At 46.0% G+C, this 22,016-nt stretch overlaps 1 protein-coding gene and 1 long non-coding RNA gene across 2 annotated transcripts in view; one reads left to right on the top strand and one right to left on the bottom strand.

Annotated features, from left to right (window-relative positions):
- Nucleotides 1-1,977: 1,977 nt before the first annotated feature.
- The window catches only part of tmtops2a (teleost multiple tissue opsin 2a), a 68,215-nt gene continuing 48,176 nt past the window's right edge, over nt 1,978-22,016 (top strand). The window contains exon 1 of the mRNA XM_060050768.1: nt 1,978-2,881. Within this exon, the coding sequence (XP_059906751.1) occupies nt 2,530-2,881 (352 nt within the window). The 5' untranslated portion in view covers nt 1,978-2,529. The remainder of the gene's footprint in view (nt 2,882-22,016) is intronic.
- On the bottom strand, nt 10,621-12,790 carry LOC132456424 (uncharacterized). The gene is made up of 3 exons (XR_009525474.1): nt 12,771-12,790; nt 11,035-12,177; nt 10,621-10,697 (listed from the first exon to the last, which is right to left on the bottom strand). It is a non-coding gene; the product is annotated as an uncharacterized LOC132456424 (long non-coding RNA).

Below are 22,016 nucleotides of genomic sequence, written 5' to 3'. Positions count from 1 at the left end.
GAGTACGGTCTCCACCGGCACGTTGCAAAACTCTCTCCAGGTGCCAGACAACTTCCCTGCCGGTGTAAGTGCCATATTGGCTCGGCTACCAGATCGGCTCGGGGTCCGTCGTCTGCTGATTACGTTACACAATATCATTGGCTGTACGCTTGAATGGGCGTAGGCTACATTGTGATTGGCTGCTAAGGGACAGTTGTGATTGGCTGTTTTGTGCTGTAGCTCTGGCTGTCGTCATAGCAACCACAGCGAGCACATGTGTGAGCGCGAGTAGGTCTGTCTAGTTTCGGTTTGTGTTGCCAAATTGGGCATATTCCCGTTTTTTCAGCCTAACGTGATTCAAAGTAGCCAAATCAGGCTGAAAATGTGCCCAATCTGGCAACACGGACGGCTTATCTTAACAGCCAAGATGATTCCGAGGGATGTTTTGTTTTTAGAAGAAAACTATCCATACAGATAGGTTGGGAATGGTCTATGTTCAAAATGAAAGATCATTACAGGCTCTTTAATTTAAGCCATAAAATACCTTATTGCTGTAGATAGCGTATTGTGTGACGTAATCAGCAGACGACGGACCCCGAGCCGATCTGGTAGCCGAGCCAATATGGTACTTACACCGGTGCTCCGGGCATTCCCACCACGCGGCGGTTCCAAGCGGCGATGAGCGGTCGGCTCCCGTGCGCGCGTGCTCTAGCGGTTCACGCGACCGCAGTAAATATTTATTCAGTGTTCGTGCCCATCGCGCGAGGCATACGAACCGAGGGACTTCTCGCCGCTTCTCGTTTAGCACTCCGGCTCCAGGCCCCTGCTTTCTTTACATTTGGGGATTATTATTCATTACATGTCTGCGTTTCGGGTCTCTTCCTTAATTTAGAGACATTGTGATCAGGGGCGTTTCTAGGTTTTTGAAATATCCGGGGCTTATGGTGCGTTCCAGAGCCCATCCAAACCAGTGGGATTTGGGACTTATCCTTCCTGAACTGTACTAGCTCCTACTTGTTGAAGTGGGGGTAGGTCGATCACCCCCCAGTTCGATAGTAGGAGGTTCCACTTCGACGGTGGGATGTTCCACTTCGACAGGCATTCCAGTGCACTTTTCTTAGTTGGAGGTAGGATAAGTCCCATGTCCCACTGGTTTGGATGGGCTCTGGAATTCACCATTAGCCCAGAGGGAAAGAGAATAAAGCATAATTTTTTTGTTTTCACAGTTTTCATTATGCTTTACCTAAATACACAAAATACGCAGTTTATTATAGCTTTAAATAGCTACCTGACTGCTGTGCTGCTTATCCCCAGACATCTAAAGTTATATTCAAGTTATTTCAGAGTTAAATGAATACAAGTGAGACAGACCATATCTGACTGGGGATAGGATAGGTTAATTCACTTGAGGTGGTAAACAGTCTGGTTATGTTTTTAAACCGTTTATTCTCTTGCCAGAAGGACTATCTAGAAGTACTAAGCTACTTTATTTTGAGATGCACCTGGAATCCCCATGTTTGTTTCTAGTGTAAAGCAAGCTAATAAATAAATAAATAAATAAGATTCGGGACTAATTAAATAATATCCGGGACTTTAGCCTCGAATGAAACAGCCTAGTGACGTCTTCATCACAAATTTGTGATGAAGAGCTTTGTAAATACGACTCGACGCGTCGTTGGCCATTCATCCACAATCAATCGGGCCTCATTATTTCACGTCCGAATACAAACAGTCTGACAGAAAGCCGCACGAGAGAGAGAGAGAGAGAGAGAGAGAGAGAGAGAGAGAGAGAGAGAGAGAGAGAGAGAGAGAGAGAGAGAGAGAGAGAGAGAGAGAGAGAGAGAGAGAGAGAGAGAGAGAGAGAGAGAGAGAGAGAGAGAGAGAGAGAGAGAGAGAGAGAGAGAGAGAGAGAGAGAGAGAGAGAGAGAGAGAGAGAGAGAGAGAGAGAGAGAGCTGGTGGATGCACGCCCGCAGTCCTCGGGGTGGGAAAAAAAAAAGTATCCTGACATGCACATGCGTCATGTAGGCCTACGCACGCCTTTGGAGAGGCTGCATATAAACCGATAGCCGGAGACGCCTCGTCCATTTAGGTAGTCCGTCTGAACGTGGTAATGGCGAACGAACTGTTCCTCGGCACGACTCTCTCCTCTGGACAGAAGCGAGACACTTTGGACCTTTACACTTAACACTTCGTTTCTGCTCTTGATTGAGTCATTAGTCACTCTCTGTGCTATTTCAATGTGTTTTGAGTCACGGAGTGAAGTAATATATTGTGCTGCTACCAACGCCTGTAATCGACCAGGTAGTACCGCTTTCTAAGATTAAACCAAAGAGGTTTTTTTTGCTCCAAAACACAAAAAGTGACATTAGGACTTCCCGGGGATCCGAAACAATGGGATCAGCAACACCCCGCGCGCCATGTCGAGACGGCTCGCGCGCCCCATCCGTAATGACACCGAACAGCCAACGATGCAGCTGATGACGCCGAGATGAAGCGCGCGGCTCTCTGACATAACGAACAACAAACAAAAACAAAAACTAACTACCAGAATGTTCTCCGAAGTGGGGAACGCGAGCGACGAGGACCTGCTGAGGTCGCTCGAGCAGGAGTGGAGCGACCGGCCGCATGAGCTGCTGACGCGCACCGGGCACACGGTGGTCTCCGTGTTCCTGGGCTCCATCATGGTGTTCGGCTTCCTCAACAATCTGGTGGTGCTCGTGCTGTTCTGCAAGTTCAAGACGCTGCGCACGCCCGTCAACATGCTGCTGCTTAACATCAGCGTGAGCGACATGCTCGTGTGCGTGTTCGGCACAACGCTCAGCTTTGCGTCCAGTCTGCACGCGCACTGGCTGTACGGGAGGCACGGGTGCATGTGGTACGGCTTCATCAACTCGTGTTTCGGTGAGTGGCTCCTGCAAGCGTTCAGTGGATGTTATATTTGCGGTGTTGGTGAGTTTAGTTGCCCTTTGTAAAGTCCCCAAGGACCATAACGGTCCTTAGTATTCCTATTCCTCTCTCCCTGGAGCGCACCATCACTCTCGGGGGTGTTCAATAGACTATTAGGGCGCCGATGCTAATAACAAAGAAGTGATAAAGTTATGTTTTAAGGTGGTTGTCAAAAAGATTGGTTAAAGTTGAAAAATAGTCAGTAGGTTAATTATTTGAAATGACTAAATGGCAGTATAAGGGTCCAAGTGGTGCATAGGAATAGGACTGTAAGGTTAATTTCTCCCATGTCCTTAAGTGTATGTGCAAATTGTCTTCTATACCTACTCTATGGCAGCTAACATAATAGGCTACATTTACATTTAGCAGACGCTTTTATCCAAAGCGACTTCCATCAGTTAATACACACATTGACACACCGACGGCAGAGTCAACCATGAAAGGCGACAGCCAGCTCGTCAGGAGCAGTTAGGGTTAAGTGTCTTGCTCAGGGACACTTCAACACTCAGCTAGGAGGAGCTGGGGATTGAACTAGCAACCTTTCGGTTACAAGACAACTGCTCTACCTCCTGAGCTGCCGACCCAATTCCGGTTTAGCTCAGCCAACCCAATCTCGCCTTAGCTCAAATTCGTTTTGGTTCGTCGGAGACCACGGAGCTTGACGTGTTTACTTTGTGGACGGGGAACTATCTGCATGTGATTGGTAATCTGTGGTTCAACATCCATCAACATGATGGATGCTCTTATTTGAAAAGCACTTCAAAATGACATGCATAGCATGGCTGTTCACAGCGGGAAGTGAACCCGAAACCCATGTGATGCCTTGCTCTGCCAGACAGGACCACCTGACGCCCTCAGAGGGTGCACTCACACTAGACCAGGGGTTTTCAAAGTGTGAGAGAGTGAGCCCCCCCTCAGAGAAAAAAATTCAGCTGAGCCCCCCCCCCCCCCCCCCCAAAAAAAGTTCTAAATACCTGTGTTTTGAAACCTATTTTAATTATTTTAAACATCTCTGATCATAATTTTAAAACATTTGAAACATATTTTTTAAACATTTGAAACATATTTTTTAAACATATTTTGTAAACATTTTAAACATATTTCTGAAACATTACAACATCTTCGTGCGTTTTTAAACACATTTCTTAGCACAATTTAACAACTTTATCTAAGCATGTTTTAGCTTAACCTTTTTTAAATACATTTGAACATCTTAATCTGTGTAAACCGCCAGTTTACACAGATTTAATCAGGGTCCCCGACTCTGAATTTTCTGAGTCGAATCAGATCTGCCTTTTCAGTCCAGTGATTCGACTATTCGGCGGGGTTTGTTTGTTTAACGACGTTGTTATGGTGACCTAAATTATTATAAGCAACTGAAAACGATGCCGGTTTGAAACTTAAACTGTGATTCTGAAAAAAGTATAAATGCTATCAAAATTCCGTTTCGATAGTATTGAAGATACAAGTGTGCAGATTTGTTTAATGGATTGAACGATGGTAAACGGTTGAAAAAGGAATTTGTTACGATGTCTAGAAGTAGGTGTATCAGAATGGGCAGACGTCTTCAATGAAAACAGCTGAAAACGAAGCGGTATGAAAGTAAAACTGTGATTCTGAAGAAATTTTAAATGATATCGAAATTCTGTTTAGATATTATTGAAGTTACAAGTGTGTAGATTTGTTAAATGGTTTGCACGAAGATAAACGGTTCAAAATTGATTTAGTTATGTTACTTCTACAGTTGAAGTACGACTGATGATTTGAATCATCGACTTTCAGGTTTTTTTTCGGGTTTATTTTTTTCTCACGTCGCGCCCCCCCTGAAGAACTCTGGCGCCCCCCAGGGGGGGCGCGCCCCACAGTTTGAAAACCACTGCACTAGACCATCTGGCAGTGGCCGTGGCCGTTTTCAACCCTAACCGTGCTCAAATCTGCCAGTGTGAGTGTGGCCAGTCTGGCCAGGCCAACTTGGCCACTTGGGAGAGGTGGGCTGCTACGGTACGGGCCGCCCGCCACGGTACAGATGCTAATGAGCCGACACGCGCAGACGCACGGCTACGCAACCTGAGCTGGATGACGTATAGTCCGTGCGACGACCATGGATATAATAAAGGCGACGAGCCTTCTTTCCCATTAAATGGTAAACATTTATCCAAATAAGCAACAGACTCAGCTAAGTGCGAACTGTGTTCTCTGTGTTGTTTTCCATTCTTGTTAAAACTCTGACTGGCGGCAGACTTTATAATGGTCCATGCAGCGGACGCTTGGTGATGACGTGTTACGACGTGATGATGACGTATGTACAAGAGCCTTCCCTGGCCGGTGTGAGTACCAAAGCCGTTTCTCAATTCGCGTACTTGTGCGTGCTCGTGTGCTCGTGGACTCGTGAAACGTCATCAGTCGTTGCCCGAGCACTGTTCCAATTCGAAGTACGCATCAAGGGAGTACTGTCGTAAAACCCGGAAGTGTTCTTGATGCGTGCTCGATCTCGCCGTTTCACCAGAGCCCGTCTACGAAGAGCCTGGGCACTTCCTATACGCCCCATTGTACCGATCTTGGTTGTAGTTCCATGGGACATCCACTGGGGGTGATCGCGGGCGAGTCCAGATTGAATGGGGGTCTATGGGGCTAGATGGCTAATTATGCCTCTTTCACCTGCTTGTCGTTGAAATATCGCAAATTTTATTGTAGATTCCGCAAGTTCAATATAGATTATGGTTCAAAAGTCAAATGAGTGAGTACTTATGTCCTTTCTATTTCTTACATTTTGGGCCGTTGTTGGCCATACACGCTAGCATTCTGCTAATGAATGCTGATTGGTCAGGGACGGACTTGCGACTGATTACGACCAGAGACCCCTCTTGACGGCATCTGAAGCTGAAGCGCAATCAGAAACGTGTTAACTTCGACTTTCCATCAAACTAAATTTTTGCGTACTGTATTTATATTTTCCTGCAGGCCCGTTTATTTTTTAGATAGTATGTATGGTGAAAGTACATGGGCATGAATGGAATTTCTTCCATTTCTTGTGTTCAATGTTCAATGTGTTATATACATGGTAGGTACGGTATGACCACCTTAAATAATACAGTCAATGTCCCGCTCAATATCATTTCATCTGTCATTGTGTATTTTTCGAAAATAAAGATAGTTTAAAAAAGAAATGCCTCGTAAATGTGCAATGATAAACTGCACTAACGGTGGAAACAGATTGTCCGTCTTTTCGTTTCCCAAGGACAGAAAAAGGTAACGTTCTTGCTTGCTCCTGTATGAATGGTCCAAGGCTACCTGAGGCTTCACCTGGTAAGGAAAGTTGCGCTGGAGCCCGGGTAATATCGCACATGGCTTATTCAAGTTGCGCGCTAGACATTCTCTAAAGTATCGAGACTCAAGCACTTAACTTAACTTAACCGATTGTTCCATACAAATGGTTAGTTAACGATTTAACAACTTCAACATCTGCTATTAAAGTCGTTATTTTTTTGTAGGACTTGGGCTAATGACCTTGCACAGAGGGAAAACCATCTACATCACTTGTCATTGATTTCTATGCATTCACTGATCTTTACAGATGGGTTTGTTTTTTAATATAATTGCTCTGCCCTGCAACACATTATAAGCTACACATGTTTGTTAAATGAGAAATATGGTCTGGGTCACATTGAAACAGTAACAGTTGTATAACAGTAATTATACAAACATTATACCAACATTGCAACAGGCAAGTTTATTCAAACATCACACTAACAAGAACACAATAAGAACAGTAACTAATAAAAAAACTCTCTGTAAGTAACATACATATGTAAAACATTCGCGCATTTCTTTTTTTTACATTAGCTCACTAAAACTCTGTAACTAGGGTATTAAGCAAAAAAAGCCTTACCTCCAACAGCTGGTGTTATCGTCGCTTGAAAAGGGAAGTGCTTTAGAAACTGCCGTAAAGCAGTACCTCTGACAGTATGACAATGTGTGACGTCATCGCATGTTTTTAACGCCTTTTTAGAACATATACGTGACCTTAAAAAATGCAATATTCAGCTGAGTTTATTATCTTAGCCCCGCCTTTTGATAGCAACTTTCAAATTACTTGACAAAAAATTACATCGTGAGAAAAGTGGATTCTGAGGATAAAACCCCGTTGGCTCCCATTCATTCTGGACTCGCCTACGAGCACACTGCTATGGAGGTAGATTTGTGTCTTTATTATGCAATCAAAAATAATAGGTTTGAGAGCAAAACTTTCCACACTGCAATCAAAAAATAGGTTTGAGAGCAAAACTATCGACACTGCAATCAAAAAATGTTTTATTGCAAGATAAATTAATGTGATAAAAAAAATATTAATGGGAATCCAAAAGTTTTGTTTGCAAATCAAAAAGTTTTGTTTGCGAATCCAAAAGTTTTGTTTGCGAATCAAAAAGCTTTGTTTGCGAATCCTAAAGTTTTGCTTGCGAATCCAAAAGCTTTGTTTGCTGTTGAGCTGAATCTCGTGGGCGGGACCTACGCCGAAAGATGTAAGACACGTCTCTATTGGCCAGTCTCGATCGGAGTGACAGCTTGGCAACATCCACAGTTAGTAACGAGAGAGGGAGTTCTATTTCATGTAGGCTACGCCGTCTAGGCTTCGCCTTATGGGCTTGTCCCGTGCGCGCGCTGGCGCGCCCTGAAAATTCCGTAGGCCTCCCTGTCAGCCAACAAGGAGACCATGGCAGAGGAGAGCAGGGCGATGTTGTTGACCGCCGCCGCGGCTTGAGAGGCACAAACGAACACCCTGTCCGTCAGGCCGACAATCTGCTTCTGGAGGCGGTCGGGGGGCAGCGGCTTTTCGGATGTTGCCAAGCTGTCACTCCGAGACTGGCCAATAGAGACGTGTCTTACATCTTTCGGCGTAGGTCCCGCCCACGAGATTCAGCTCAACAGCAAGCAAAGCTTTTGGATTCGCAAGCAAAACATTAGGATTCGCAAACAAAGCTTTTTGATTCGCAAAGAAAACTTTTGGATTCGCAAACAAAACTTTTGGGTTTGCAAACAAAACTTTTGGATTCCCATTCATATTTTTTTTATCACATTAATTTATCTTGCAATAAAACATTTTTTGATTGCAGTTTCGATAGTTTTGCTCTCAAATCTATTTTTTGATTGCAGTGTGGAAAGTTTTGCTCTCAAACCAATTTTTTGATTGCAGTGTGGAAAGTTTTGCTCTCAAACCTATTATTTTTGATTGCATAATAAAGACACAAATCTACCTCCATAAACTGCGTGGTCAGAGATTATTACTGCAACCAGTCCAGAAAACCGGAACTAACCCGCGAGTGCCCATTCTCCTCATATTAGACATTCTCTGGTTTCACCGAGCATGCATCGGAGGTGGCTCGTGTGTACTTGCAACCGCTATAAATCCCAGGATGCATTTCGCACTCGCAGCAGTACGATGGCGGACAATATGGAGAAGACGCACAACTGTAAGCTCAGTCATATATTTGTAGCTTAAGTTACTCTTAACTTATATATATATTTATATAATATATAATATAATAATAATAATAATAATATAAGATTATATATAAATATATATATATATATAAAGTCGTGTGTGTATAGCTTATACACATGACAGGACACGCATATCTTTTCAATTTTTATTCATTCAGAATATTTACATAGTATTTGAAAATGAAAGAGGCTGGGATTTTGTTTTATATCATTTGTTTATATTGTTCAGTAGTATATGCCTAAATGAGGCCGTAGCACAGTTAACGGACGAGCAGAGGTGGTGACGTCATCGAGTCCGCTGCTGTTCCAATTGCAGGTACGTACTCGCGTGCTCGCAAGTCTGTGCTTGAAGTACGGACTTGCCAAGTACGTACTTGGAAGTCATCGTGTCCGTAGTACGCGTGCTAGGAATTGAGAAACGGCCCAAATGTGCAAGTAGGTCTATCTGCAGCCGGAGCCACTTGCCAAACACGCCCATTGCTCTGCCAGACACGCCCGTTGCTCTGCCAGAAACGCCCGTTGCTCTGCCAAACAGGTCAAGTCTATTTTCGGAAATGTAGGGGGATATATGAGTGGCCCCACGTCGAATGGCATGACCCAAGATACGTCAGACAGAGAAAGCGCGCAAATTCAAGCAAAATATGTTTGACAGTGGAAGGATTTACATGGTTGCTTGGGTTATAGACTTCAAGACCATGTTCAATACCCCCCCCCCCCCTCTTTCTCCTTTAAGTTTGGCGCCAAACAACTCGGCCCATACCAAGTGTGACGGGATGGTCAATTAAATGATTGAATAAATGTTCAACATGCATGAATGTAGCCTACTACTTTGACTTTCTAATCTTCTGGCGAAATTACCCAGGTTAAGTGTAAATATTAAGCATATAGAAAGCACATACGTGCATTTTTTTTCATAAATATCCTTAATACATAAAGCGGTGCAGTAAGAATTAAATGACGTCTTCCAAGTAGCTCTAAGCACTGCTTATTAATATTAGACCAAACAAGACTCGTAATGGTAGGTAAAACAATACTTTATTAAAGCATGCAATTGTGTTGTAGAACAAAATAAAAATAAAACGTATGAAGTGCTTGCATGATATTGAAGCCTACAGCGATCATTAGTTAACGTGTGTGGCGGACGGTACCACCTTGTAATTTGTTTACCCAGGTGCCATAGCAACACCATAGCTACCTCTCATTGGCTGAATCTTTGAGAACGTTGTAGACTCAATCAATATAAGGTTGCGGGGAGACGAAGCTCTGTTCGTTTGTATATTTTATTTACGTGACCATATTTTTGTTTTATGTTAAAAAAAAAGAATCCAAGAACCAGTTCTCTTGTTTTGGGGAACCAGTTCTTGTCGTACACCTTCGGGATTCGTTCGTTGTGAACGAATCGGTCGCGACCGACAAATCCTTAATGGCCACCATTGAACGAGCTATGGGTGTGTTTGACAATGGGCGTGTTTGGCAGAGCAATGGGTGTGTCTGGCAGAGCAATGGGCGTGTTTGGCAAGTGGCTCCAGCTGCAGATAGACCCTACTCCAAATGTGATCGGCTGCCAGATCGGTTCGGGGTCCTGCGCTTACTGATGACGTATCGACACGTGACGTATCGACGCAAGCCAACGGCAAAACCCGGAAGTGTTTATAAACGGTGCTCAATCAGTTTTGGCTTTGATTTCATTGAACGGAGCCCGTTCTCTCACAAAGCCATTGGAAACACGTCTTAACGCACTGATGAATGCATATTTTTATTTTCACATATGTTAAAGTAAGGATTGGCATTGTTAAAGTTAGATATTAAGACAGTATTTTCTAGTTTCTATTAACTGAAAATGAAGAACTTGGACAGTCATATGATTGATGAGATTTTATTTGCTCATACAAAACAGAATAAATAAGACAATACATTGATACAACTGAGGAACAGCTAAATGTAAATCCATAAAAAACTGCATGTTTAGATCCCATGGTGAATTGAGGATGAATTCATGAATGTGTTCCGATTAGTTTTTCATCCTATTCCTTGAAAATAGATTTTTTAGGGGGGGGGGGGGGGATGCCATCTGAAAGAAGCAGAGGTGTGCAGATGTATTTATCTTGTGACCTTCAACTTCATACAATTAGTCTCGTCAGGGATTTGTATCCATATTTACAACTTAAATTTACCTATGATCTTTGACGGCAGATGTCATCACAGTACCCCCCGTCGTAGCTGTCGGAATATATTCCTTCCAGTTTGCCTCTTTTCCCTGTACCAATATATCCTTAAACAGAAATAATAAATGTAATAATAGTCTAACCACACACTTTGCATGGTCTATACAGGTATGACCTCAACACTTCATGTACTGACGCATAAGATTAGGGACTTGGAGCAGCAACAGTTGAGTGGAGGGCTACCTCGAGAACAACTTATGGCATTCTGGAATTTATGTTATCACCTCCTGTTCCAGTAGTCCGTCTGTTTATAAGGAGGAATGGGTGTTTTGTCAAGCAAATAGAGAGTGGCTAAGTGATACTTGAGTTATATTACGGCAACCCGATGCCGTTGCCTCCCATAAAACGTTGCTGCTTAAAGTCCCTATCATCGAAGTTAAGAACCTGTGCAGACTTTGTAGAGCCGACCACATGCCATGCAGGCAGTGGTGTAGTCTATTTTTTTGTTGTGGGTATATTGTGATGATTCCCTCCCAGCCTTGTACAAACCCGTCCCACCGGTACGTGTACGTGTGTGGCGCTTATGGGGTGTTGCACCACACTCACCAACGCAGGGGTCGACAACCCGCTGATTTAAGAGTATAACGATTATCAACAATCATTGAAAGCTGAGTAGGTTTATCAGTTTTAATAACAGTATGAACAAATAGAACACAAAAATGACAAGTTGTCCTTTGTATATCTATAGTAGCAATAGCACATGCTAAACAAGGACAAAATCTACTCAAAATAATTTAATGAACTGTTTACAACCATGGCTAACCAGTGCATGAGAAGGAGATGACAGGAGACTAATGTTTCACTCTTTCAATTGCTCTAATTTGAGCTCTTACTGTTGTTATCTAACATACCATCATTTGCATAGTGATTAACATTATGAATTTCAATTGTGTTTACCAACTGTATGTTGGCTGACATTTAGCTAACTTTTTTTCCCTCCACTCTAACCAAGGATGCCAGTTTTTAAACTCCCTAGCCTGACACTCAGTCTGAAAGGCTGGCCAGGGGTTCTCATCTAAAAGTAACAAGAAGATATAAAGTGGAATTAAAACATTGTCTTCTGTTGACTACTTGTTATGTGGTTTACACATTAATATGGGAGGACTGGACACACACACACACACGCACACACACACACCCACGCTCGCACGCACACACATGCGAGAAGGAGGGGCTTGGCCCGCCAACTAACGTGCAGAGATGCAGGGGCAGCTTCGCGCTTCGTAACAGAGACAGGGCAGGGGGAATTTTATGAATGGTGAATGTAGGAAATAACTTCCCCTGCTTAAAGTATTTTATTGCAGTTATACCCAACCGGTATTTGCGCAAAATAAACACAGAAGTGAAAGATCTGTCACAAAACGATTGATACGTATCCGTGCACATTTTTAAGTGGGTATACGCAAATCCTGGTGCGTTCCTAGTAGGTATACGGCGTATACCTGCGTATCACGTAGACTACACCACTGCATGCAGGTCCCAATACTGTACATGGTGTAGAACTCTGCTCTGTAGTTGGCGGATACTCTACACCAGGGATGGGCAACTTTCATGATAAAGAGGGCCACATTTTTCATCATAACCATCGGAGGGCCACATGACTGCACACTTCAACTAAACGTGAGCTGAGAGAAGCTACACAATTTTGAATTTGGTAGATATGATTTCCTGTATTCTGGTGCATTTTGGGGATGGCCACTACCTAAAAAATCATCCAGAATCATAACCCATGTACGGTATGTTAATTGAACCAACATACATTCATTTCATGTTTTCCATGCTCAAACAGCCACATGAATGGTCAGTATTTTTATCAGTGCAAAGGGCTCACATACATCATCATTCAATGAAGTCAAAAAACTGAAAAACAGTGGCCCAACATTAAGTGCAACAACTCAATGAACTCAAACCCAACAAGCAGTTGTAGTAGTTGTAGTGGCGACTTCAGTGGATATCTTTAATGACTGATATCGCTTCTAAGCAAACTAGACGCATGGGTTTGGCTTTGAATTCTATGAATTCTTCTCATCTTTCTTGACCGAGTTTTCTGTAACTCTATCAATTATTATTATTATTATTTATTTTTTTTGCGGGCCGCCAGTTGCCCATCCCTGCTCTACACCATGTAGTGACGCCTGTGACAAGCAAAGTGTAAGATGAAAGAGCACATTTATTTTAATAGAGAACATGGTTTTACTAGTAAAATCAACAAGTTAACTATTAGGGGGCAGCCCTACTTCATTTATGAATGTGTATGTACAATCTGTGGTTAGATAACATTATGACAACAGGGTTAGGCTTGACTTAGTAGCTTCAGTAATCTAGTGAAATTGCCAAGTTACAAATAAAGGTTAAATACAAGCAAATGTTTTGGGCAGTACTTGGAAGAAAAAAGCAAAGGAATAGTGCCAATACAGAATACTTCAGATAAACTGTCTCAAATGTGCATTTGCGTTTGACACATTGTGACTTACCTTTCAGAAGGTAGGTCTTTGAGACCCTCCTAATGTTGGCCTTTCTGCTCTCTGGGTTTTGGGCGGTTGTTGTTAGGCTGTGATATGCCCCCCCCCCCCCCCCCCCCCCCCACAACTTCATTCAAATGAGTTGTTCTCTGACCACTAACCCATCAGGTCATAGTACATGTGATTCAAGAGTTAACCACTTGCCAATCTTTAAACTTCGGTTGCCTAGAAATTGTAAAGACAGTAGGGATGGGCAAAATGATTCTTTTCCGGGAACTAGTTCTTTCAGTTCAGTTCACTATAACGATTCGTTTGTTTGATTCATTCATTTTGATTCGTTCGTTACGTCAGATTACGTCATTTGGTGTCTGCCCCCCCCCCGCGAGACGGCCGTGAGCATAATTTAAAGGTCCCATGACATGAAAATCTCACTTTATGAGGTTTTCTAACATAAATATGAGTTCCCCTAGCCTGCCTATGGTCCCCCAATGGCTAAAACTTGCGTTTGGTGTAAAACGAGCACTAGCTGTTCTGCTCGCCTTTGAAAAAAGGGAGGCTCAAGTGCGCTGATTTGGAATGTCTGTATTCATGACGTCATCAGGAATCTCAGCTCCTCCCCTTACTCTGCCTGGCCCGCCCAGAGACGTTGGCCCGCCAATGAGACTCGACCGTGCGAGCGCCACGTGTGTGTGTGTGTGTGTGTGTGTGTGTGTGTGTGTGTGTGTGTGTGTGTGTGTGTGTGTGTGTGTGTGTGTGTGTGTGTGTGTGTGTGTGTGTGTGTGTGTGTGTGTGTGTGTGTGTGTGTGTGTGAATACACACACTGTAACGTAAGTGTTTCTTGTCGGTTCTTTGACGTGTCTTGTATTTCTACAATGAGACTCGTATTGGGGGTTATCTCAGCCATGGTTGAGAAGGAATTGGGGGAAAGGGACTTTGGCTTTGACTGGCTGAAGTACATGAACTGCGTCATGCCGCCGGTTGCCGCGAGGCACCATCGCCCGGCAGCGGGCAGCCGGCAGCAGGCAGCGCGCGGTTCAGTCGACTTCAGGTTGATGTGAAAGTGGAAGAACCAGAGACGTCGCAGAACCCGACAAAGTCGTTTGTGATTCATTATATCGTCTGGAGGCGCACACAGCTTTTGGCCGTGATAATATGTATTAAATGATATAGATTTCTATGTATTATATGATATTATTTAGATATAGAGCTCCAGGACTGTAACGCAAGTGTTGTACACTTCCTTGTTATTTTGATAACCGTTCTGTCGGACTCTCGTCTCTGGTATTTCTACAACGAGACTCGTATTGGGGGTTATCTATCTCAGCCAAGGTTGAGAATGAATTGGGGGGAAGGAACTTTGGCTTTGACTCCCTCAAGAACATGAACCATGACATGGAGGAGAAAGGGATTGTTGGCGGCTAATGTCTCCAGCTTGAGACCCGCTGAGGGACCACCGCCGGAGGCGGAGGTGCCTAAGCGCTGCCCGGCAACGATCCCTTTCTCCATCTTGTCGCGGTTCAGTCTACTTCACATTGATGAGGACGTTGAAGAACCAGGAACGTCGGAGAACCCAACGCGGTCGTTTGAGATTCATAATATCGGCTCACACAGCTTTTGGCCGTTATAATATATATTATATGATATAGATATCGATGTAGGCTATATGATAATATTTAGATATAGAGCTCCAGGACTCCCGTGTGTTCTAGAATATTTACAGAACACGGCTAAAGGCTGTGTGCGCCTCGCCATTGCGATACATCCACTGTAAACAGAGCGCATGGTACCGTGGCTGCAAGCTGCTCAGGGCCACACCCCCACCCTCCTCCTTGACCCGCCTCGCTCCTCCTCATTTGCATTATAGCTACAGACACCAAAACAGCGCATTTGGGGGAAGCTCAATGTGCGACTGGCTCGGAGTGGCTGTAACTCTGCACCACGGCTGAATTTCGGGAGCGTCTTTGAATACTGTGTTAGTTGCCCACTAATACCTATATTAAAGAATACATAAAATAGCATGTCATGGGACCTTTAAGGGCTGCCTAATATTCGTTCGAATTTTGATATATTTTTTGATATTCGAATTATATTCAAATTACGAAGTTCAGAGTCAAAGCCCTACTGGGCACCAGCTGGGGATCGGAGGTGGACCTCACCGAAGCTTCCCAGCCGCTGGAGTTGACTCAGCCCGACGCTATCGAGGCTAGCCTGCTGGTAGGACCTGACGATGCCGAGGGCGGTTACTCCGAGTCGGGGGGGGGGAATCTATTAGCCTCGGCTCTGACGAGGACGAGGATGATGATTCCTTTTCCCCCCGCACCGCGTCACCTATGGTGGTAGGCGGTGCGTGCACCGTCTCCCTGAACCCGGCCGTCAGCATGGACCTCCACGAGGCCTGCAAGAAGGCTGCTGCGCGACTAAACATCAAGTGGCCTGAGCTCCCGGTGGAGACCGCCACATCTCGCTATGAGGGCAAGCGACTCCCAAAGGCGAAGGCCTCCACCAACCTGCTACTTCCGGCCCTTCCCGAGTGCCTGGATGAAGCAACCCGGTCTTGGAGCAAGCCTCTCTCAGCCAAGATCCCTGTCCAGGGTGGATCGGGGTTGGATTGGGCCGGTATGGAGGAAAAGGGGTTCTCCCACCTGCCTCCGGTTGAACCACTGCTGGCGTCGCAGCTCCACCCCACGCGTTTGACCCAGCGTATGACGTCAAGCTAAAACGCTGGGAGGAGAAAAAGAGGGAGGGTGAGGTGCCAGGTGTTCACCCAGCCCCGCGCTCCTCCGCCGGATTACCGCATCCAGAGGCGTCAGCCCCACCCAACCAACGGGGCCGGCCGGGGCCAGAACAAGCCGCCAGAGCACAGTGGCGCGTGGGCGAGGAAACCACCCACGCCCGGGGTGGCGCCAGGTGGCCGTGCGGCCCCTTCGGCTACTCAGGGAGCCGTGAAGAAACGGCGCGCTACCTGAGGCGCTGCGACCAGGGGGTAAGGCAGGCCCGACCAGACGCCGTCGCCTCCGCCCTAGATGTTCTGATCTAAACCCGGTTTTTACTCTAGGTACTTTCTAGTCCCGAAGAAGGGAGGGGGCCTCCGGCCGATATTAGATTTACGCGCTCTGAACAGATACATGAGACGGTACAGTTTCGGGATGATGACACTCATCGCTCGCATACGCTTCGTGCGCCCGGGAGGCTGGTTCACAAGCATAGATCTGGACGCTTATTTCCATATCCCCATTTATCCCCCTCACAGGAAATATCTCAGGTTCGTCTTCCAGGGCGTAACGTACGAGTATTTGGTTCTCCCGTTCGGCCTTTCGTTAAGTCCACGGGTGTTTGTGAAATGCACAGAGGCTGCTATCACGCCCCTCAGGTTGAAGGGAATGCGTTTAGCAACATACATAGACGACTGGCTTCTAGCCACACAGTCGCCCCAGGAGGCTCAGGCTCAAACCAGCATGCTCATATCGCACCCTTATGTCCCTGGGTTTCACAATAAACGTAAAAAATAGTGTTTTGGTCCCTACTCAAAGCATAACGTTCATAGGCTTGTGCCTCGATTCAGTGACGTTCAAAGCACGTCTATCCGCGGAGAGAGTGGAAGCCTTTCAGGCTTGTCTGGCACATTTTCGCAGGGGGACGATGTTGAAGTTCAGAACGTTCCTCAGACTATTGGGTCTGATGGCGTCGGCGCTGGTAGTAGTCCCACTTGGCCGCCTCCATATGAGGCCGGTTCAGCGATGGGTTGCATCACTCAGACTGAACCCGACGTGCCATGGCCATCGCCGGGTTTTGATCTCCATGGCGTGCATCTCGGCGCTGCGACCTTGGGGACGCGCGTACTTTCTGACTACAGGCATTACCTTGGGAACTGTCCTGGCGAGGAAGGTCCTTTCGACGGATGCCTCTCGGGCGGGCTGGGGAGCCGTATACGAGGGCAGAACAGTAAATGGCAGGTGGAGCTCACATATGCAGTTTGTTCACATAAACTGCCTGGAACTTCAGGCGGTGTCACTGAAGTTCTTCCCTCTCTGAGAGGTAAACATGTTCTAGTCAGGACGGACAACACCACGGTGGTTGCGTATATAAACCGTCAGGGGGGGCTACGCTCCCCTCAAATGCACACGTTGGCACACAGACTGAGCATGTGGGGCAACACCCACCTGTTGTCGCTGAGAGCAACACACGTGCCAGGCGCGCGGAACTGGGGAGCAGATTTAATGTCCAGGGGCGACCCTCGCTACAAGGACTGGAAACTCCACGTCATGGTCGTGAACCAGATATGGGAGAGATATGGTCGAGCAGAGGTCGATCTCTTTGCATCAGAGGAGAACACTCAGTGCCCTCTGTTCTATTCCCTAACCGGTCGGAGCGCCCCAATGGGGCTGGATGCTTTGGCATACGAGTGGCCGCGAGGCCTCCTGTACGCTTTTCCCCCATTGGAACTGATCATTTCAACTCTCGCCAGAGTGCGAGAGAAGGGTCATGTGTTGATCCTTATAGCCCCCCGTTGGCCGGGGAAATATTGGTTGGCGGAAATAGTCCAGTTGCTGTACAGCCAGCCTTGGCCTCTGCCTTTACGCAGGGATCTCCTGACGCAAGCGCATGGGGAAATCTTCCATCCTCATCCGGAGCGCATGGCTCTGTGGGCCTGGCCCGTGAAAGGATGAACCTAACGACGGCTGGACTCCCATGGAATGTCATTACGACTATCCAGGGCGCCAGGGCTTCCTCTACGCGTTATGCATATGACGGGAAATGGTGTGCGTTCGAGGATTGGTGCGCGAAAGCTGGGGATATAGCTTTCCAGAGTCCCGTGCCTGTTATTCTGACATTTCTACAGGGCTTGCTGGATAAAGGGCGGGCATTCTCCACGGTCAAAGTGTACTTGGCCGCTATATCAGCTTGTCCCATAGGTTTTGGGAACAAATCGGCAGGTCAGCAGCATATCGTTTGCCGGTTTCTGAAAGGTGCACGCCGTCTTCGGCCGGTGTCGCGGAGCTTGGCTGCTCCGTGGGATTTATCTACAGTGCTTGATGCACTGTCACACCCACCGTTTGAGCCCTTACGAAAGGTAGAGCTTAACGCCCCGTGCCCACTACCTCCGTCAGTTGACCGTTGCCCATTGACTTTGAATGGGGACGGACGCGCAATGCATTGTGGATCCGTCCGTTCAGTTGGAGCGTTCGCCACCGTCAGAAAGTTGAAAAATGTTCAACTTTTTCGGCAGCGACGGTTCCATCATCCAATCAGATCGCGTATGCAAATTTAAGCACTGTGACGCGACTCGGGCTCTGACGATACTGGAAAGCGGGAAAGCGGGTCATCTTGCCTCGCAACAAGCAGGAAGAAGCGGGAAGAACCCGGCGAAGCGATTTTATTGGCTGAGGGATGCCTCTGCAAAGACTACTCCCCCACCCGTCAGCCACGCCTTCCCACGTCCGTTGACTGACGGTGCAGTGGGCACGAGGCGTACGACGCTCTCGTTTAAGACGGCTTTGTTGCTCGCGTTGGCCTCGGCTAAACGCACAAGTGACATCCATGCGCTGTCGGTTAGCCCGACGTGTATGCAGTTTTTGCGGGGGAACTCAAAGGTTCTATTAAAGCCGAATCCTGCGTTTGTTCCCATGGTATTCGACTCTGCGTTACCCCCCTATTGAGCTGTTGGCTTTCCATTCTCCTCCTTCCTCCTCCCAGGAGCAGGAGCGGCTGAATGCGCTCTGCCCGGTGCGGGCTTTACGCGTCTATGTTGATAGGACGGCTGGATTCAGGAAATCGGAGCAGCTGTTTGTATCATATGCTACGTCACACCTGGGGAAGCCTCTCTCAAAGCAGTGTTTATCACACTGGATCGTGGAGGCTATAGCCATGGCTTATAATAGCGTGGGTTTGGAAGCCCCTATCGGCCTGCGCGCACATTCGACTCGCGGCATGTCCGCATCCTGGGCACTGTTTCAGGGGGTCTCAGTGGAATAGATATGTGTGGCTGCCAGCTGGGCAACGCCTCACACTTTCGCTAGATTCTACAGGTTGGATGTTACTGCGCCTAATCTGTCTAACACAGTCTTGAGCGTTAGATCAGTGAACATGCCTGTTTGATGGGTGTGCACTGGTACTTCTTTGGCAATACGGGAGTTACTATATCCCATAGTGAGATACCGAGCGAATATTGAAAGAAAACTTAAGGTTAAGAAATTAACCAAGGTTTTCTGATATATGAGTGAGGTATCTCACCAGACCACCTTCCTTGCCCGGAGTGAGGAAGAGGTGTTTTGCCTATAGACTGAAGATATGACATGACGACGGGACTTATGTAGTAGGAGGGAGTCCCTCCTCTGCAGGCAGACGTCACGTCTGTTGGCCAGTCAATTGCTTCTGGGGGACAGCGCGAGGGGCGTGTCCAATAGTGAGATACCTCACTCATATATCAGAAAACCTTGATTAATTTCTTAACCTTAGGTTTCGTCAACTGTCCCCACACAGCAAAAGGACTCCGCGGCGGATCCGCTTCGGAGGTATTGCGGCTTCCGGAACGGACCCGCGAAACGGACCCGTATCGGCGTCCACTTGCCCTCAGTGACGGATCCGCTACGAAGGCGGATCGCGGATCCGCAGTGGCTCCGTGCTGCATCCGCTCCATGGCGGGTCCGTTTGGGACCCGCAAATGTATACAGACATCCGCCGCGGAACCGCAACGGACTCATAAAGATCCTGGCTCATCTGGCCCGGGTCCGTTTTGGACCTGTCTATCTTATTTTCAAAATCCCTTCTGTTCTTGCTGTAGGATAAAATAGGATAAACTAAACTAGGATACAGCTAAAAACGATCACTAGGCCTAGCCTAGGCTATTACAGCAATATAGGCATAAGATTAAATATGCATTGCCTTGTATTTTTAACCTAACAATATTGTCAATAGGCACAACAATAACAGAAAAGGTTCAAGTCAAGACATCAATTTACTGTAGAAAAGGAATCACTACTCAATAGAAATATAAAATTGACATTTACATTTATGGAAAATTATAGGTTATAGCTTATTCTGTTTTTAGTCTACGTTTTAGTCTACGTTTTTTTTAGTCTACGTTGTCTACGTTTAAGAATGCACACATTTGGTGAACAACAGGGTGCATTAATGTCAACTTCATTAATGTCTACTGTAGCAGCAAGGGGAAGACTACTGGAGCAAGCACCTTGAAACATTTCGAGACGAAGCAATAAACGGCAAATAGAACCAGCTGAGCGGTAAATTAAAAAACGGTATTATTAAAAATTATTTGTATTATTAAAAATTAAAAAACTGTTTAGATGAGCCCTTATGTAGAGGGTGATCCTTAGCCCCCACCCCCATGCGTCTTTTGGTAATTTCCCTCAAATCCAAAGTATTTCTAAACAGCACCCCTGCCGTTTTCCTTCTCTACCTAAACTGGTCGCGGAGGCACTGCACTTGACATGCTAGCTCTGTTGGCTAACCTGTAGCTAACACACAGCATTGAGACTAGTGACGAATTACTGCCAGAGCCTGGGGAGTGAGGGGAGGCGGGGCTATGTTGGCGCTGATGTGTGTCTGTTAACTCGCTGTCGGAGAGAACAGAGCGAGAAAGCGCAGCTGGTTTTGTGTATCGATACGGCAGAGAATTATTATTGAAAGTTATCGCAACCACCAGGCAGCCAAACTTGCGTGTGTTTACTTCGATAACATGATGGGCCTGTTGCCCACACCTGGGTTGCGTTTCTCTTGACATGATAATCCACTGTGATTCCAATCACCAAACTTTGACGCGCTCTATTTCGCAGTGCACAAGTGCAGGTACGCCACTGTTTTGTCCAGGATTGTGCCGTGAATTGGCTTATCCACTTTCTAGAATCGCACCCATGGTCAACGCTGAAGAAAACTGAAGGAATCAAAAAGAGGAAGTCACACAGCAGAGTGCATGTTAGAGGCCCCTCACACTAGGGCCGCGGCCCTGTGCCCGAGCTCATTTGCATTGCACTGTTGCACTGTCTGATAGTAAACAGGAGCATTTTCACTAGCATATTGTCCCTACTAAATAAGTGAGCGTGTCAGGTTTTCACTGACGCGCCAGCTATTGCATTGTGTTAAACATAACAGGCATAGGCCTACCTGACTGAAAATTTGCATAGGCAAAGTAGCCATCAGCTGCTCAGGGTGTCATGGTTGTACTATGTTTGATTTCGAGTAAAAAAAAAAAGACATCAAATGTCAAAAAAATGAACCGTATGAAAAAAAAAAACGTCTATGGTATAGTAGCCTACAGTCTAAAAAAGGCTACACGGTCATATTGGTAGACGGTTGCTAAGATTTGTAAGGCTGCCCCAACAAACTATTGACTTTGAACGTATTTTATATTACTATGAATTATATACTTATATTACTATGAATTATATGAATTATATACACCTCATCAGTGAACAGCCTGCCCAGGATGTTCCAGGTCACCCTCTTCACATCCTGGCCTCCAATGGTGGCCAAAGAAAAAAATCTAAAAGGCAAAGAAATCTTTTATAAATAGACAGGTAGGTAAACATTCCTGTGCTTAGTTGCATTTAAAATGTTTTTGTTCCTGTTGAAAGCGTCTAAACATGTACTTGGCTCACACCCTCATGGACCTGTGCCACCTTTACACACAATGTCAAACCAGGGAGATTGTCACTCACTGACTGTCCACTCGGAAAAGGCGGTTCAGGACAGGCCTTACAATATTTGCAATAATCATGGGCAATCAATAAACCTAATGGCACCATTCAGATTAAGTAATAAAACTCACCACTCTCTGTCAAGCAGGGCCATTTGACGGTTCCTTTAAAAACATTTCAAATGCCTCCACTGCCTCCCAATTGTTCCAGGGGAAACTGAATGCTGTCTGGCATCTCCGGCCCTGGGGTG

The sequence above is a fragment of the Gadus macrocephalus genome, chromosome 4, assembly GCF_031168955.1.
Source record: "Gadus macrocephalus chromosome 4, ASM3116895v1".
Classification (NCBI taxonomy): Eukaryota; Metazoa; Chordata; class Actinopteri; order Gadiformes; family Gadidae; genus Gadus; species Gadus macrocephalus.
Note: the sequence above shows the minus strand (reverse complement) of the source record. Positions and strands in the feature narration are given on the sequence as shown.